The 17,860-nt window shown below is 40.0% G+C and overlaps 2 protein-coding genes across 4 annotated transcripts; both read right to left on the reverse strand.

The window, feature by feature from the left end:
• Positions 1-7,025: 7,025 nt before the first annotated feature.
• LOC104454042 (ferredoxin-thioredoxin reductase, variable chain, chloroplastic) lies at positions 7,026-7,865 on the reverse strand. Its single transcript, XM_010068749.3, has one exon. The coding sequence runs from the start codon at positions 7,764-7,766 to the stop codon at positions 7,200-7,202; it is 567 nt and encodes a 188-aa protein (XP_010067051.2). The 5' UTR covers positions 7,767-7,865; the 3' UTR covers positions 7,026-7,199.
• Positions 7,866-11,286: 3,421 nt separating this feature from the next.
• Positions 11,287-16,415, reverse strand: LOC104454043 (protein ZINC INDUCED FACILITATOR-LIKE 1). 3 transcript variants are annotated; one of them, XM_018877803.2, is made up of 18 exons: positions 16,328-16,415; positions 15,979-16,218; positions 15,510-15,550; positions 15,102-15,162; positions 14,901-15,003; positions 14,699-14,801; positions 14,530-14,583; positions 14,368-14,430; positions 14,176-14,225; positions 13,999-14,077; positions 13,629-13,835; positions 13,162-13,249; positions 12,866-12,951; positions 12,620-12,727; positions 12,446-12,490; positions 12,254-12,342; positions 12,044-12,087; positions 11,287-11,855 (listed from the first exon to the last, which is right to left on the reverse strand). In XM_018877803.2, the coding sequence occupies exons 2-18, from the start codon at positions 16,124-16,126 to the stop codon at positions 11,731-11,733; spliced, it is 1,494 nt and encodes a 497-aa protein (XP_018733348.2). In that variant the 5' UTR covers positions 16,127-16,218; positions 16,328-16,415; the 3' UTR covers positions 11,287-11,730. The 3 variants fall into 3 exon arrangements, with proteins under 3 accessions (XP_018733348.2, XP_018733347.2, XP_018733353.2); XM_018877802.2 differs by having other exon boundaries at positions 16,304-16,385; XM_018877808.2 differs by lacking the exons at positions 15,510-15,550; positions 16,328-16,415 and having other exon boundaries at positions 11,289-11,855; positions 15,979-16,114.
• Positions 16,416-17,860: the final 1,445 nt, after the last annotated feature.

Raw genomic sequence — 17,860 nt, forward strand, 5'->3', positions numbered from 1 at the left:
AAACTGGGACAACTCCAAAAAGCCTCATATGCCAAGAAGGTGCTCCAACACTTTAAGGTTGAACTTAAAATGCTATCTTGGGTCTAAAGCCATATTCGGTATCCGTTAGGTTTTGACCTTTGGTGGCATTTAGGTGGATAACTTTTCCTGCTCTTTATCCCTTGTACACGACAAAACATAGGACCTCTATTAGGATGGAAACCATCTTCATAGTGGAAATTCCGATCGCTAAACCAATTCTTAATCTTAAGTTCTCCCGCAATTTTAGGCCTTTTCAAACTGTAGTTGCGAAAAGATGATACTCCATTAATAATCTTAAGGAGCATGTGAAAAGTCACTCCCGTACATCACATCTATCTAAAGTCAAAATCACAATCACAATGCATTCATTTTATAGAAAATTTAATGATAAAGAAAAACAATTTCCCAAAAAGCATTTTCCATTAATGCGATTTGTTTTTCTTTGTTTGGTAATGTATAATTGAAAATGTTTTCCGTTGTTTAGATTCCATTAGGAAATAATTTCACACTTTATCTCAACCACAAAAATCGATTTTTTTTAATTTTCCATTATAAAAACTTCGAATCTTTAACTATTTTATTTTTTATTTACTTTTATTTTCTGTTTTTTCTTTTCTTTCTTTTATTTCCGTTTTTTTTTCTCTTTTCTTCTTCTTCTCTTTCACTCCTCTACTTCCTTGTGCCATCCTTTCTACTTTCTCAGCGATTCATCCGCGGTGGCTTATGAGGGCAAGCTTGAGTCATCACTGAAGGCCTCGAGCTCATTGATGTGGTGGGGCTCAAGGTTACCGCTAGAGGCGTTGAGCTTGCCCAATTTGATGAGGCTCACGGCTCATCACTCGACCCTTGTCGCAAGCTTGCCGGCCTCGAGCGAGCTAGAGTCTTGCCACCTAAGGTCGCAAGCTCACCCGATTTAGTGAGGCTTTAGGCTAGCTAGTCTTTGGCAACAAGGCTCGAGGCTTACTAGCTTGCCCAATCTAGCAAGGCTCAAGGCTCATCGCCAGAGGCCTCAAACTTGCCCGATTTGGCAAGGCTTGAGGCTCATCAACCTCAAGTGAGCTCAAGCCGCGTCGCCAAAGGTCATGAGTCACTTGATCTGGTGAGGCAAAGCTCATTTGTCGTTCTCGTGGCTAGCAACAAATGGAGAATAAGAAAAAGAAAAGGAAAAGGAAGAAAAAGAAGGAAAAAAATTAAAAATAAGAAATTTGAATTAAAAAATAAAAATAAAAGTAAAAATTTCAAATGTTTTTAAAATATATTTTTACAAGAATATTTGTAAATAGAGCATCAAATCTGAAGTTTTGGTAGATTCATAAAACATTTTCCGATTCATTTAAAAAGAAATCATTTTCTTAAATTTAAGTTTTGTTAGGAAAAAAATTTCTATTGACTAGAAAAATGTTTTCTATTAACCCATTTTCTTGAGCGAATCAAATGTCGAAAAGAGGAAAATGTTTTTTCTTGATAATGTGTTCCACAAAATAAACACACTCTTAATTTGGGTATACTGTACGTGGTCAAGCTCAGGTCGTTATGATTGAGCCGCCAAAAGGAGCAATAAACTAAACGATTGCTGTCGGTGCGATGGTCTCGGCAAGTTTCTTGATGGCTATCCACCGATAAAAGATGCAAAGTCTCGTTTTTTCCCGATAACTTCAGAGTAGAATTGAGAGATTATGCGTCAGAAAAAAAAGACGAATTTTCTCAAGTCCTCGTTACAAAAATGAAATTCAATGAAATAACTTCCCACCACCACCGCTTTTCTTTCTCCAATTAATTTGTCCACCCTTCTGTTCTGGCAAAGGGAGGGCTGGCCAGGTTCCACTTGAGTCATTTAATCGAGAGTCCTTCGCAACCCCAGACAAACCGTGAATGAACTAATGGCTTCAATGGCCAGAACACAAGAAAGGCGTGCCGATGCGGCCTGCCGGTGTTGTGATTTGTTCGTAAGTCACCAAACCGGTGTCGGTGGTGGCGCCACCGTGGGACACCCCCTCCGTCCCTTCCCCCACCCTCCCCAAATTTCACGTCGCCGACAGTTTTCCTTTTCCATCCACACGATCCCATCGTCGCAAGCCATATAATCACGTACGAAGCATTTCGTTTATGAGAAGAGAAGCTATGTCGGGTTGGACCCATTATGGGAATTACATAATGCGTAAAATCACTGATTATGTTTGACTTTCATTGTATTGTCTCCTTCCGGAAAGGCGGAAATCACGATGTCACTCGAGATTGAATTATCTTGACATAGTTTTTTTTCTGAAGCCTTGGTCTGGAACAGAGCTCCAAGAGCAGAGCAATTCTCACACCTCAGCCAGACCATAGAAAATGTAATTTTGGACGGTCGCACCAGTGAATTTAGGGGTGAAAGTTTTCTGTTGGCACGTCGTTTTCATGTTTAACTAAATTTGGTGAAACGATTTTCAAATTTCCTTGTTTTTAAGGTGAAGGAATTAAAGAGTTGGAGTGGTCCCCCGGTTACAAGCATAGTTCCCTGCATTCCTCAATCGAAACAAGATTTCAAAAATTCTCATGAAATTGTCTTGTATTTATTATTATTTTTTTTTTGGTAATGTTTCGGTTTTATCATGTGATAACTGCACATGGAAAAGCTCTAATATGATAAATGGTCATGTGGACAGTACACAACGGACATGTTCACCTAGTCTGACGCATGCCGTCTTATCCATCTTTTCATAAGGAAATGAACCCAAGTATCACAATTACTCCACAAGAGAAATAGTTACCTTTGACAAGTACCATATAAGAAGACGACAAGTTCATATAAAATCTTAACAGAAATATCATAGTAGGTTGAACCCGATTGGCTTTCCTTCTATTATATGCGAGTGCCGTTACTAACTCTAACCATAGGTTGGCCTGCATTGACTAACGTTAATCAAAGACCCAATTTGTTCTTCTTCCTCTCTTTTTATTGGATAGATCGGACTTTGAGTGTAGTTTAATCCAGTCTGATGGGTCCATTCTTCAGCCGATCCTTTGTTTCTGTCTCGAAACTAATTTCTCCCGGGCCTTTTTCACCAAGAGAGGAGAATCCTTAAGAGACATCGGGGCATGCCCTCATACGAGGCTCACCGCGGAGACGGGATGGGATGGGCGGACGACATGTTGTTCTATGAATGAAATGCGCGGCCGAGAAGCACTCGGAGTTGATGCGTGTTGACCTTAAGTGGGCATAAAAGGAAGCATGTGCCAACAGCTACAGAGCTCAAGAAGCGTTTTAGTGGAAGATCGCACGCACCAAGAACATTCGCTCAATATTCATTTTATCAAAATAATGTATCCAAATCTTGAGGCTATATACTATCAGCATTCTCGGCTGCATTCCCCGGGTTCTCAACATCTTCACATGTCGAAGCACCGTATTTCCCAAAACTGTCTGGACGAAATGGCACAGACAACAGATCAAACAGATCTCAACTCTTTTGTATTCCCCAAAATTAGTGTCAACAGATCCAAAGCTACTTCAGACAACAAGGAGCAGATAAGGTGGTGCACTTTCACGAACCTTTTTCTAGTCTTTAGAGGTATGTGAGTGCGTGCGACGAGATTGAAGTAAATTGAGATTTTCCAAGGAAAACAAGAAGAGCACGCCAACCAGAGGTGGCGACGTGCCTAGAGAGGCAAAAAGGTCTGCCGTATCGAGGCCACAGCAACCTTTTTGCAGTTGATATTGACACTGGTGATCAATCTTAGAAGAAGACGAAATATAACTCAGGGAAAAATCAATATTTAAATCCTTAAAGATGTAGGTTCTAAATAATTCAACCACCCCGATCTGTCAACAGCCCCAAATTCTGGAGTTTAGTTCCAGATTTCTTTTAAGAGCCAGACAATTTACCGACCAAAAAAAAAAAAAAAACAGATGTCAAGCATTCATTAGTTTCGTTAAGTAAGAACACGTTTTATATACCGGTCAGCCAAAAATTCCTGACAATCACGAAAAAAGGATCCACGGGGGGCTGCCAGTAATCAAAGTAGAAGCACAATTGCTACATTTTACTTTTGGCAAGAATTTGCTTTCTAGTCGCCAATACTTTAAAAAACTCGCACCCTACAGAGAAAGGAAGAGTGCAGAAGGTCCTATCGCGAGAGAAGTTTCACTCTTGAAGTGAAGTGCTGCTGCAGAGCAAAAACAAAAATAACCATGATGACAGTGCTACCACGCAAAGTGATATGGAATGACGCATTGATTCCATATGTAACAGCCATTCCCATCATGACTATCAGTGACTTATTCGCTGCTGTAAGGAAGTTCCTCAATTATTCAACAAGTTTATCAGATAGGAGGAGGACTTTGCTAGAGAATGGAAGATAGCAGGTATGTGCCCAAAAAAGAAAAAAACTATAATAGCTCAATCCTGGTCTGAGAACAGTTCTCTTTCTCTGCATGTGGGTGCATGAGTGCGTGCATCTACAAGACTTTTGAGTCTCTCCTCGATAACAGAAATAGGTTGCCAAACACGAGACACGATAACTCATGCATGACTAAATCATGTGACAAGAATGAATTTGGAATGAGTTGGAGCCTGACAGCAACACAAATGATAAATGAAAGGCAAACCATGAGGTAGATTGGGTAATTTATTGCAGCATAATAACTCCTATATATGGGAATCCATTTTGCCTCCTAAAGAAAGCAAGAACCAAATACATTTGTGAGAACAGCAACTCAGGAAATAACATTATGGACCCATCAACCTCAAGAGGGTGAAGAAAACAACCTCTCATTCTTAATTGGTGATTGGGCAGTTTAACCCAAAAAAAAAACCACATTTACCAAGTATTCATAAATCTGGCAAAGCATTCTGCACCAAGGATAACACCGCCTAAATATGCTACTTTGCTGAACATGTTATATCTAATGACAAATGGAGTAGTGTCACTATGAATTTTCTGTTATTAAAATCAATATTGTCACTGCAAGAGTGAACAACATGTACAGAAAGTCCTTTTTATCTTGGCTTGTTCATATGGTCCCTTGATGAAGGGGACAGTTTGCTAATCAGTGCATTTTCATCAGGAATATTCAAAAGTTGAGGAGGCAACCCTCCATAGATCACATGGAATATTTCATGAATTGGCTACACCTTATCGGTAGTGAATCGAACAACGCTAGAAGGAGTTATATATACCCAGAACAAAGTCATTGGAAAAAATAAACGACTTCACTGAGCAAGAAAGTCCCAGTCTCCAAAAATCAATTAGCATCCAAACTTCTGACCTCATGAAGCACATAGGACCACACAACTCTCACTAGCCCTAAAATGATAGATCTCATAAATGAGAGTAGCTGCTAATGGCTAAAAATTTCAATGATTAACAAGATAATGAAGTGTAAAAACACCAAGAAATATGATGCTAAAAACACCAAGAAATATGATGCATTCAGCATATATTGCAAAATCTGAAAGAGATTTTAGCTATGACCATTATTGTTGAAATGTAAAATTTGATGAAAGGTGCAAACACTTAAATTACTGGGAGTCCTAGAAATGACACCCCAGTGAATTTGGTCTTCTGGTGCATTATCAGTTATACATATTTATAAAGGTATACAGATGCAGAGATGGATATACAGGCTAAAATGAGGGGACAAATGGATTTCCCCACTGATCTTACTAGACTAGTTTCATTTGGAAAAGATTTTTTATGAGTGCCCACATGAAATTCCTCATAGGAAATACTTTGACAAGCTACCATTGAATCTCTTATCAAGTTTGCCCCCACCCACACTAAAGGTACTTCACATAAAATGTATTAACATAAATAGACATAACTTCAACCTAATGTAATAAACATCTACGTAAACTTTAAGCACAAAAATAGATGCGAATCATTCAAGTAATGAACTAACCAATTTCTAGATCTTACCCTGCACAGATGTTTCTTTTTACACCTATTCATTGCCACAAGCAGGAAGCAGAGTCCTTTCTTTTTAATTTTATTCCAGATTATACCACGTCATGGGAGATGAGTTATTTGGACCCCGGATTTAAAATGGTGAAGTGTTAGTTTTTGAATACGAGATATCCACGCTAGTCACTGTAGATGCCTTTACCCAATTGACCCGTCTGAAGAAATTGAAGTTGGACTTATTGGATCTTTAAAAATACATGCCGTGGGGGTGGGGGGTTGCCTAGAAAGCCCATTTTATGAAATCTCCAAGTGATCCCCCAAGTATTTTGTAAAAGAACCACTCTTTTCCTTTTGAGCTCTCTAAACTAACTTTGGAAACAATTTCGTCATATGACTATATCAATTGAAGCAAACAATTCCCAGCAACTTCAAGCTTCACGAGCAGATGACTTGTTAAACAGTAGTCACACTCATCAGATCAGATATAAAATCATCTCATACATTGCCAAAAGTAAAGAGGGAAAAAAAGGATTAATTTGTAATCATTGCATATAGCTACAAATTTTCCACTAAAATGCTTATACAAGTACTGAAAAGGACTAAACCGTGTAACAAGATTCAGTTCACATTGAAGAAGTTTCGCATTTCTTCAAGCCAGTTGCAGCTGATGTGGAGCTTGGATTCTTAAATTATATGAAGTGCAGTTGAAATATTCAGGAGTGAAGTGACAGGTCCAATATCAACAGGACTTACCGTGTTTATTCTGACAAACAAAGTTTCCATGACACCATCAAAACATTCTTGCGCCAAAGAAGCAATTCATATTCTCTGCTCATTATGGAATTATCACCACAAAGCAACAAATCTGGTCACTCAGTTCAATTATCACTTCTTTTAACAGCAAGAACCACGACCAAGTGATGCAAAAGCTATTCTCGCATTCCATTGTTAAGGTCACATCCCATGTATGTAAGAATGCAGAACGCATGATCAGCGTGCCCGAATTCAATCATCAAGGACCAAGCAAACTGCTCCTCAGGAGGAGGCAAAACAGCACTCTCGTGATAAGAATGAATGATCGCACCATCGAGTGCGACAGCCGTAAAAATCGAGAGCAACAGTAGAACAAACAACCATCCACAAGCACTACGCTAGCAAAAAAGTATGTACGAATATCGGAACAGAGATTAGAAATGGGAGAGAGATTAATTTGCTTTTTGTATAGGGAAGCAAATACACAGTGCCGAAGCGCTTATACACTGATCGAGCTCATCATCACATCGCACGGGCATCAATCAAACATACTCGAACTCATCCTCCTTAAGATGCGCAAAGAACTTGACAGGTCCGCGGCCTTCAATTTCCTTAACGAACTGCACCTTGAAAGGAAGATTAGCCGAAATGCGCTTACCTTTGAACTCCGCGACGTACTGCTTCAGCTCGCCTTCCATCCCGGTCAAGTCCACCTCCGGCACGCGCGGCACGTGGTACACCTTCAGCGGCACCGTTACCCTAACTCTCGCCCCAATCCTCGCCGGGCCGCCGTCCGGGCCGTCTCCCTCGCCCGACACCGACGGAGAATCGCTCTCCGCCGACGACGAAGAGGAGGACGGCTTCGAGTCCGGTTTCAGCGCGACCTCGCACGAGACCTTCCACTTCCTCGTCCGCAAGGTGTTCACGGCGGTGCTCCCAGCCGCCGCCGCCGTCCGGGGGAGGCGGAGGGAGGCGCGGGCCGATTTGATCGAGTCCAGGGGAGACAGGGAGGAGGAAACGACCTGCGTGCTGGGGCGATTGATGGCCGCCGCCGGGACAGCGGCGGTCCCGGCGGTCGCCGGCGAGAGCAGAGCCATGTTCGCGGTCATCGCCGTTGAGAAGCGGAGGAGGAGGAAGGGAAGAGGTATTGAGCGTCCTTCGTAATTCTATCGCGTGTCGAGCGAGTGATTCTGGTGAATTGGCCGTTTTGTTAAAATTTCTGCTCCTATATTTCTGACGAGCATTTAAAAAAAAAAAAAAACGAAAATGAAAAAGAGGAAATTGCACACGAATTTCTATTTCTATATAACTGATATAACCTCCGACCCGAAAATAAAAAAATTATTTATCCGAACAACTGATGTAACCGATATTTATTTATTTATTTTAAATTTTCCCCCTCCACCAACCAACAAAGGCCATGCTGCTCTATTTATTTCTTCATTTCCATTCTTTTATACTCAACATTTAAAATTTCACAATTTCTCAACATTAAATGAAGAGTACGTCTAAGCTCCTTTACAATTTTAAAAAAAATAAATTAAAATCTGCCATTTATTCTCTGTCAAATCAAATAGATTCTCGAAAAAGAGGGGGTCGAGTCCTAATCGAAAATTAACGGGTAAAGAGGATAGTTAAATACCTCTTATCCTTTTTAGGCCTTTCGTTTTTTGCTTAAAGATTATCGGCTCAGAATAGATTTTTTTTTGTCCCTTCACTAAACAACAAATGTAGATATTTTTTCTTATTCGAGTGGGGCCGAAGGACTGACACGTGGCGCAGGAACATGTGGCTGTAAGCCTGTAAGTGAGAATGGAAGGGGGAGGCCGCGATTCTACTCCAACCATTTTGGATTTGGATAACGCAAGGAGCATGACGCCACCACGGATCTAGAAAATATCCAACACCGATGGTCCCAGAGAAGTTAAAATATTAATAACGTGAAAATAAGTTGACGGGAAAATAACATGAATTTAATTCAATGTGTAATACGATTCTTAAATTTTATCTCAATATATAATATAATTCATGAACTTTTAATTTATTCATGTGGTTATGTATTTTTTTTTTTTTTTTTTTGTATATGTTCAATTTAGTTTTCAAACTATCTAAACATATTCATTCTATTAATTCAAATTCAGAGATCTATAATTGGACTGAAATTGAATATGTACCAACATAGACCATATTGAATAAATTAAAAGTTTAAGAACCGAATTAAATAAATTAAAAATTTAGGAATTGCATTGCATATGTGAATCAAAGTTTATGAACCATTTATATAATTATCCCTATATCGACTAAATAACTAAATAAATAAATAAAATAGGCTTTTTTATTTTGCATAAAATAAACAGTTTGACAATATTTCCAAAAAATGGTTGCTTATATCACATACAAAAATGAATAAATAAAAAAAATATCTTCATAGTTCACAAAATGTGCTAGTTAGAAATTGTTATTTCTAATGAAAATATTTGTCATTAACTAATTACTTTAAATACTATAAACGGTTAGGAAAATATTTTTCAAATAATTCATTTTTCGTGAAAGTCTTATTTTTCTTACATAATTAACATTGCTCATAGCAGATTCCACAAAGTAAACGAATTATCTAGGATATTAATAACACCGGCAATTCAGTGCCACGACTAACTCTATTGAGACAATGCAGCATTGGAATTTGCACTTTCCTTTAACCCCTCCACCTACCCCCAAGATTGTGGCACTATCTTGAAATATTCAATGCCGTGTCGGGGATTCTGACATACCTCAATGGAGTAGTTAGAATGCATTTAGTAACTATTCTATTCTCGTGAATAATTCCTGTTTAGAAATAATTTTTTCTAATTATGTTTCCTAGACGAGTTTCTGAACATTATTGGAATAGATATGCATTTGGTATAGCTCTCGAATTTTTCATGACTTAACTTTTTTAGATTTTTTAAATAATTTTATTACATCTCTCTCTCTCTCTCTCTCTCTCTCTTTCCATCTTCTTCTTGTTCTTCCTCCTCTAGCTGGTCGCTAGCCTTGAAGGACCTTGCTGTGGCTCAACCTTCCCGCTGCCATGAGGTTGGCCTTGCCATGGTCGAACCTCGCCCAACCATGGCGAGGTTGAGCCTCACTCCATGTTTAGCTAGTCGTAGGCCATGGCGATGGCTGAACATGTCTAGAGGAAGAAGGAGAGGAAGAGAAAAAGAAATAAAAGAAAATGATTTGGGCTTGATTTTTGAGTTGTTTTCGTCAATAAAGAAGTAATTTCTTCTTCTTGATTATATTCCCAATCTATTTCTTGGAACAAATTCGTTTCCGAGAACGAAAATTTACCAAACGGATTTGTCTTTTTTTTTGGGAATAAAAGAACATAAATAATTACTGTTTGGCTAGTTACTAATGGTGCGAATGGTAACGTTTACGTTCTTTTTTTTGGAATAGCAGAAATAAAAAAAAGTATTTCTGTTCCTGGAACAATTTTTTAACAAAAGAACGCGTTTGGTAATGTTTGTTTCGAGAATAAAAAATGAATAGAAACACGTTTGGTAAATTTTATTCTTTTTTTGTTTCTTTTAATTTTTTAAACATTTTTATTTTTATTTTTTTCCTTTCTTTTTTTCTTTTTTCGGCCGGTCACGGCCTCCGGCGAGGCTCGGCCTCGCCGGCCCTCGACGGCCGGTCGCCGGCCATGGCCGAGGCCGGCGACCGGCCAAAGAAAAAGAAGAAAAAAGAAGAAGAAAAGAAGAAGAAAAGAGAAGAGAGAGAAGAAGCGTTTCTTCAAAATTGTTTCGAACAAGAAGCAACTTTTTGTGTTTTTTTTTTTGCTCCAATTTTGTTAGGGAACAAAAAAAAAAAAAAGAACAAAAACGCAATCGAACGCGTTTGTTTTTTTGTTCCAGGAACAAAAAAGTACAAAAGTGTTCCAGAAACACTTTTTTGGAGCGTTTCCATGCAGGGCCTAAACAAATCTTTAGTTGCGCATGACAACGCTTCGTTCCGAGAAGAGTTTTTTTTTTTTTTCAGAAATAGTTCTTTTCTATTTCGCTCCGGGAACAATTTATGAGTAAAAGAACCCGTTTGGTAACGACACAAAATTTCTACTCCTAGAATAGAAAAAGAATAGAAATGTGTTTGGTAACGTAACAATTTCTTTTTTGTATTTATTCATTTTTTATTTTTGTCGATGGATCGCCGCCGCCAACCGGCGACCGGCAACCGGCGGCGACGACCGTCAACCGGCGATCGGCGGCGATGGCGACCGGTGGCGGCGACGACCGGTGACGGCGCGAACGGCGGCGAAATGGCGGCGGCGGCGGCGACCGGCGGCGGTGGCGGTGGGCGGTGGCTCCGGGCGGTTGACGGTGGTCGCGGCAAGAAAATAAAATTAAAAAAGAAAATCAGCTTACTTCTAGAAATTGTTAAGGGAACAAGAAGCAACTTTTTTTTTGCTTCTCAAAACTATTCCTGGGAACAAAATGGGAACAAAAATTGAGAAATTGTTAGGAATAAATGTTTTACAAACAGGTTTCTGTTCTTTTTTTGTTCCGGAGAACCAAAGAACAGAAATGTTGTCATGCAGCACCTTAGTGAAATGATGATATCTCTTTTGAGCAATTTGATACCGAGTAAAGATTGTGTATGCTTTTCTGCCAGGTGCCGAGCCTTCTCTTTTCGGTCGTGATGTCCCTACTAAGGCTCATAAGGGAGTTGCTTCGGCACAAGCCGGAAGGAGGCGCAAAATGGTGCAGCAATGTCAATGAATTGAGCCATTGAAACTCCTGAGCGACCCAACTGGTTTTTGTGTTTTCAATCAACCTCTCTGTCCTTATGATGCAACGGACTAATCCCTTTTCGGACGCTAATTCTGCAAGAGATTACATGATATAGAACAATGCATTATATTTCTATTCGGCATTATTGTCGGAGGAATAAAAATATCAGCACATTGGTGCGGAGTTGCTGATACAACTAGGATTGTGGCTCTTGGCCTGAGCAGGGACGACTCGGCGTCGTGCAAGGATCGAACGGCAGCTGATCTTTTGAGAGCTCTGCTCTGAGCTTTTAGCAGGGCCATGCTTAGAATTCATGCGGGTTAGATTCTGTTTTCTTTGACTCGGGGCGTTCGACTAGGAACGGCTTGAATGTCATCAGCACCCCGATTGCCATGACCAAGTTCATGACGAAGAAGATCATCTGGTCGCCTGCACATAGGCACGGAACCGTCAAAGTTCCGCAGTCGGCTGAGAGCTCGAGTGCGATCTATCACGGTCGCATAAACTCGTTTCTTATTATTGTACTTCATGAATAGCAGATGACAGCACATGAGCTAGTCATGGTTATGCAAAGAAGGCCGGAGCCGTCATTGCAGAATTGGAAAAAGTCGGTTTACCTGGGAGCAAGGCCGCGTCCTGACGCTTCTGTGTCCATGAGAATCTGCGAAAGATCGTGAGCAGACGGATGAGAATATTAATGGAGCCTACTCCTTAAGCATGCAGAAGCAAATTTTTTGTTTCCAGCGACAAGTTTAATATGATCGACTACTCGGTTGTCCTGGCACAGTGATGTAAAGAAGGTCGACAACAATTAAGCAAGAACTCACATTGAACCTCCTCCAACTGGACCGGCTGCCTTGAAGAGAGACATGGCAGTCATCGCGATTCCATTAGCAGCTCCTCTCTGATCTTGGTCCTGTGAATTCAGATTCGGACTTGAGCCAAACTTCTCGATGAAGGCACGTATTCGAGGATGTTAATAAAGATCATACTGGCGAAGATGATCATTAGAAGCTCACCACGGCTTTGTTTTGCAGAAGCATCAAGCTGGTCAAGGCGCAAATCTTTCGACATGCAAAATGTTACAGTTAGAATTAGGTATGAATAGAGGCTTTGCTTGTTCTCTTTTCCATACAGGAAAATAAATCGAAATGATTCGCATGCTTATAGACCGGGAAGTAAGGCATACTCACAGACAGAACATTCAGGGCGACTGAAGCGCAGTTCAACACTATGGAGAGACTTAGCCCGGTCAGCATGGCTATAAAAGGGTAGCTGGACAAGATGGGTATCGTTAAGACCTGCATTCATGAAAGAAACACGGCGGATTATCGTCCTTTTATCCAATAGATCGTGAATAGCTGGAGATATAATAGCCAGAAGATATATCTTTCACCAGCATATGCTTGAGTTTAAGTAACGAGATGTTGAAAACATACCCCACCGACGCGAGCTACCACGACAGGGCCAAGAAGGCCGTCCAGATATGGGTATAACCACATCTGGAAGACGAGAAGGCCGGCACCTGGCAGTAGAATTTGGTAATTAATGATTCCCGGAAAATATATTGAACGAGTACAGGTATGTTAAATGATAATGACCACCATACTTCTAAGTTTCAAACAGAAAGAGAACATATGAATAACAGACGTTTGAACTGCAGTTTTAGTGACTACCTCGTTGTTTTCCTGAACGAATGTTTGTTGAAATACAAGGAAGAAACTGGAGTATATACCTGAGATGGAAAGAACAGTTCCAACATCTTCAGTTGTGAAGCTTAAACCCCCGTATTGCCTGGGGCTTACGGCCCATAGCGAGAAGATCTACGAAGAGAAAGTAGCACGGAATGGCTGATGAGAGGATTGGATGGAAAGAGATTAAATTGACTTAGAAAAGAGTTTGTTTGGAATCCGACATGGTATGCTGATGCCATTTTCCGCTGAACTACTTCCAAACAAGCCAAAGTAATTTCCTCTGGACAACCATTAAATTATAACTGGCCAATGGAATGTCCTCTGACTACTGCATTGCAATCACAAGTTTGTGTTCGTCCAAAATAAAACAATTTTGCTCTTTAAGCGATTGTCAATGAAGCACTCGGCAGCACGAGTACTGAAATCATTGCGCTTGTGATTGTAAAAAACGGTGAACCAAGAAGAACTGAGAAGGCATGGCAGACAAGTGCGTGACATTTCACATTACCTCAACATAAGCCACCTCGTGAAGCGAAAAGACGCAGTACGGAATGATGGACGACATCAAGGGCCAGTTACAAACCAGAGACTTTTTCGATGCTTTCCCTCCAACCTTTTGCGTCTTGCATTTCACACCGGACTCGAGGGGTGCAGTCTCCGCATCTTCGCAAGACTCATCAAGCTCACTACTCACGTGGTGCATATGCAATGTTTCCTGCAGTAAAACCAGATTTCGACACTCGATAAAGCACAACAAGCAGTTGCTAATCCTTTCACGGATGAAGTGAAGCAGAGGCGATGTCTGGTGAAACGGGAAAAATTAAATGAATTCAGTATCAAGAATGACGAACATGAGCTGAGTTCAGTGAAGTGCATACCGGAAGCCAGAAGGATGCGACAACAGAAACTACCAATGAGAAAAGCGAGATGGCAAGACAGGGCAAGAAGTAGGGAAATCTGCATCCAAATCAAGAAATCAAATGTTTAAAGCTCGTGTGGATCATCACTTAGTAGGATCTGCAATATTAATGTAGAAGAAAGCAAACTCCACTCACCTTCCAAACACTGATTCTTTCGAAAATATAGAGGGGAACTTTTCTGCAGGCTGAACCGAAAAACAAAAACGGAAAAACCAGGAACATCAGAGGAGCATGAAAATGAGAGAAGTGATTCCAGAATGCATGTCCAAATTGTCGTCGCCATTGGAATACTCTAATTACGCATCGAGATATGATGAATCCGAGTACCTGCGCAAGATAACCTCCCAGAGCTGGACCTATAATCAATCCTATCCCCCATGCTGTCACAACCTGAGTCCAAAGTGTAACTCTCAGCTTCATTTACTTAGCAGAAAAACTAGGAATCTGTATAGAGATCTCAAAGGTTTTTGCAAAGGTCGGAGATCTTACGGTTGATATTCCTAGCGCTTGGTACTCCTCACGGAACATTTCGCACGCATAAGCCTACAAGGATGATCGCAAGTTCGTGGAACAAAACGAGAAGGGATAGTTTATTTGAGGCTTAAAATAACTTGAGCCACGACAATTCCCAAAGTTCATAAGCTGTATGAGATCTTACCTTGATCGGTCCGAGTATACCATTTAAACTTCCTAGAAGGAACCTCGTTGCAATGGCCATCCAAAAGTTCACACTTAGGCCAAAAAGAGTGTTAAAGATAACCCTGATACAAATTGAATCATAATGATCAATTGACTGTATTTGTCGGAGAAGTTTTTCTTTTTCACTGGGAACTCAAAATCAGTGGCTATCTTGTACTAACACTGAGATTGTTCCCATAATTATGACAGGTTTCCGTCCATAGCGGTCGGCCACGATTCCCCAGAAGACCGACGTCAAGGCTCTGCCAAACATGAATGAGCAACCTTGGAGATTTTGAGGAGTTTGTCAGTGAAAAGTTAAATGGAAAACAAACAAAGGGGAATCTGCAATGAACAGAGACAAGCAACTCAGATAGTCTCACCTAAATAACCGGCATAATACCCGATGTCATCCTCTCTTTCGGCAATATGAAAATCTCTAATCTGCCATTCAAAATTCAAAGAACAAATGAAGATTTCTTGGGTAGAAGATGCTATCCAGTCATCTATACAATTATCTGCCTAGGAGGAAAACTACCTGACGGCATGCCAATGGCTAATTCTGATGCTTCATAGTTGGACAAAAGAATGTTAACTTGCGCATACTTGTTTCATTTGCAACAAAAGCAAAAATTTTCAGGACGAATCGACCAGGAATAACAAACTGGAGCCTAGAGAGATGTCATCGGAGAAAACAAAGTCCAAACCAGACAATTTAGGATACTATATCTCAAGTGTAGACAGAACAATTACATACACGTCATATCTAAGTTGGGGTATAAAATGTTTACCATGAAGTAAAGGAACGGAAATAGAGATGATATTGGCAGTGCTGGAAAGAGGAAGGACAAGATGCAGGTCAGTAACATCATAAATCACCCAAGACATAATTTCAATCTTATTAGTTACTAGTCAAGTGACTACAAGTACATCTTGTTAGTATATCTTTTTAAATTGGCGCAGATCTTCTGATTATTGAAAGACTTAACACTATAGTTCTATGAGATTTCACAATCAGCTGAGTGGACTAATACTGAAAATGAAACATCTGGGGGCATACTCTCCACCACTAGGCAATATCAACGTCGGCTTAACTTCACATCAACCATTGAATTATTCCGAAAAAAAAATAAATACGAAATATCACATAAGTGTCATCGCTATGTCCAGTTACTCAGTAAGTTGAATGAATCCAGCAAAGAAAATCCAAAGGTTGCCAGAACGCTTATGAACAACAACAGTGCTCTATATGGTCATTACTGGCACAGATCACGACGGTTGAGATCCACGTGAGCTCACGGATGGGCAGACCCGTCTGTGATTCCTTGATCTTCTTGACTTTGCAGCCAGGGCAATTCTCATAGTAATGCTTCTTCAACAACGCCTGCTGTTGTTCTTCCTCTGCCATTGATATTAACCTCGACAGAAAGAGCTGAACACGCGAAATTCAACTCCCGAACAAATGAAATAGAAAACCCGTCTTGTTCTCATGCAAAATATCTGTTTCAACAGAGAATATTCACAAAGAGTAAGTGAAAACCAATACCACATGGTATCTTATGTGATCGCGAAACATGCACCTCACCTGCTTTCTTTCTGTCTTTCCTACCTTATTCCTTTGATGAGATTGTCCACTTGAAGGTATGTAAACTGAGAGCACGTAAAAAAATTAAGATGCTTCATGTTTGATTGTAGCTAAAAATATAGATTGTAAGTTTGATTCCCAACCTTGCAAAAACAATATAAAAACAAAAGCTGCTTTGGTAGATGCTTCATGTTTGATTGAAGCTAAAAATATAGATTGTCAGTTTGATTCCCAACCTTCAAAAACAATATAAAAACAAAAGCTGCTTTGGTAATGTATGATTAAGGGATATTGTTTTCTTTTCGGCAAGTGGGAGTGAAATTGCGCAGGAGCTTTTTGTATGGTTGGCTTTTGAAAAAGGAGCCAGGAAATGTGACAAAGTAAGAACAAAATCGATACATACGAATTGAAATCTTCTGGGTGTTGCTTGAGACCGTGAACGTTGAGCCACATGACAAAGTTATAATGAATTACGCCAAACATTCCAAATTTTCGTTTTTTTGCAGAGGCATGATTAGTACAAGGTCACAGATTATTAAATTAATGTTTCGAGTTTGAATTTGGATAACGATTTGTTAAACCAAATTTATCGATAAAGCTTTCCCAAGCAGATTTTAACTCGGTTGAAGAAAGAAGAAACAATTTCCTTTCTTGGACAATACTTTCGGATGTACAAAACAAGACACAAGAGGAAATAAAAGATAAAAGAAAAAGGAAGGCTTTCGCTTTCCTCACCTTTATGTGCAGCGTCCCACCTCACATTGAAGTTCTCTGCACGTGAAGAATCGAAAGTGGTAGGGCCAAGGTCAAACACACACAAAAAGGCATAGGTTTTCTTTTCTTTTCTTTATGTAGTGACTGCTGCACGTGCTAGCCGCAGAAGGGAGCCGCGAAGGTTAAAAAAACCTAGAGAAGCCGCGTGAAGCCGTACGTATGTGGACCAAATACAAACGCCGGAGTTCTTGATTTTGGTGTACGTAGAGCGTTTTGTTTAAAACTTGAATGAGCGGTAATTTTATACTTTTATGTTCAAGTGAGTTGTTTATTTATAAATATTTTGGTTTGGGGTTAAATCTAGGTGTAGGAAACACTCGGGCGTGTGAGTGATTGTAAACTTTGATTCTCCGATTATAGTGGATTATTTATTCTATTCGACTCTCCAAGTGGACGTAAGTACCGATACTCGGACCAAATCACATAAATTTCTGGTATCCTTATTATTTCTTATTTATTTTCTGGTGATTTCGCGTTGACATAAATTGTAAAATCCTATTGTTTCCGCGTATTATATTCAAATACAAACATTTATTTCCTAAACGGCGGAACCGTGGGAAAGAAGAAAAACTGGCATGGTCCTTTTGGAGTCATACAGATGCGATCTAGGGCGCATCTCTGGAAATGGTAATTGCTATCATGGGTTCGTTCTTTCCTTTTTGACGTCGTTCATTCACAGGAAAAAGCAACAAAAGGTTTTAAAAATCATGGTGGCAACGATGCATGATTGAAAACTGTGGTCTTAGTCAGAGGACAAGGCTATGATTTTCTGGTAAAGGGTTT

Source organism: Eucalyptus grandis, chromosome 7, assembly GCF_016545825.1.
Source record: "Eucalyptus grandis isolate ANBG69807.140 chromosome 7, ASM1654582v1, whole genome shotgun sequence".
Lineage (NCBI taxonomy): Eukaryota > Viridiplantae > Streptophyta > Magnoliopsida > Myrtales > Myrtaceae > Eucalyptus > Eucalyptus grandis.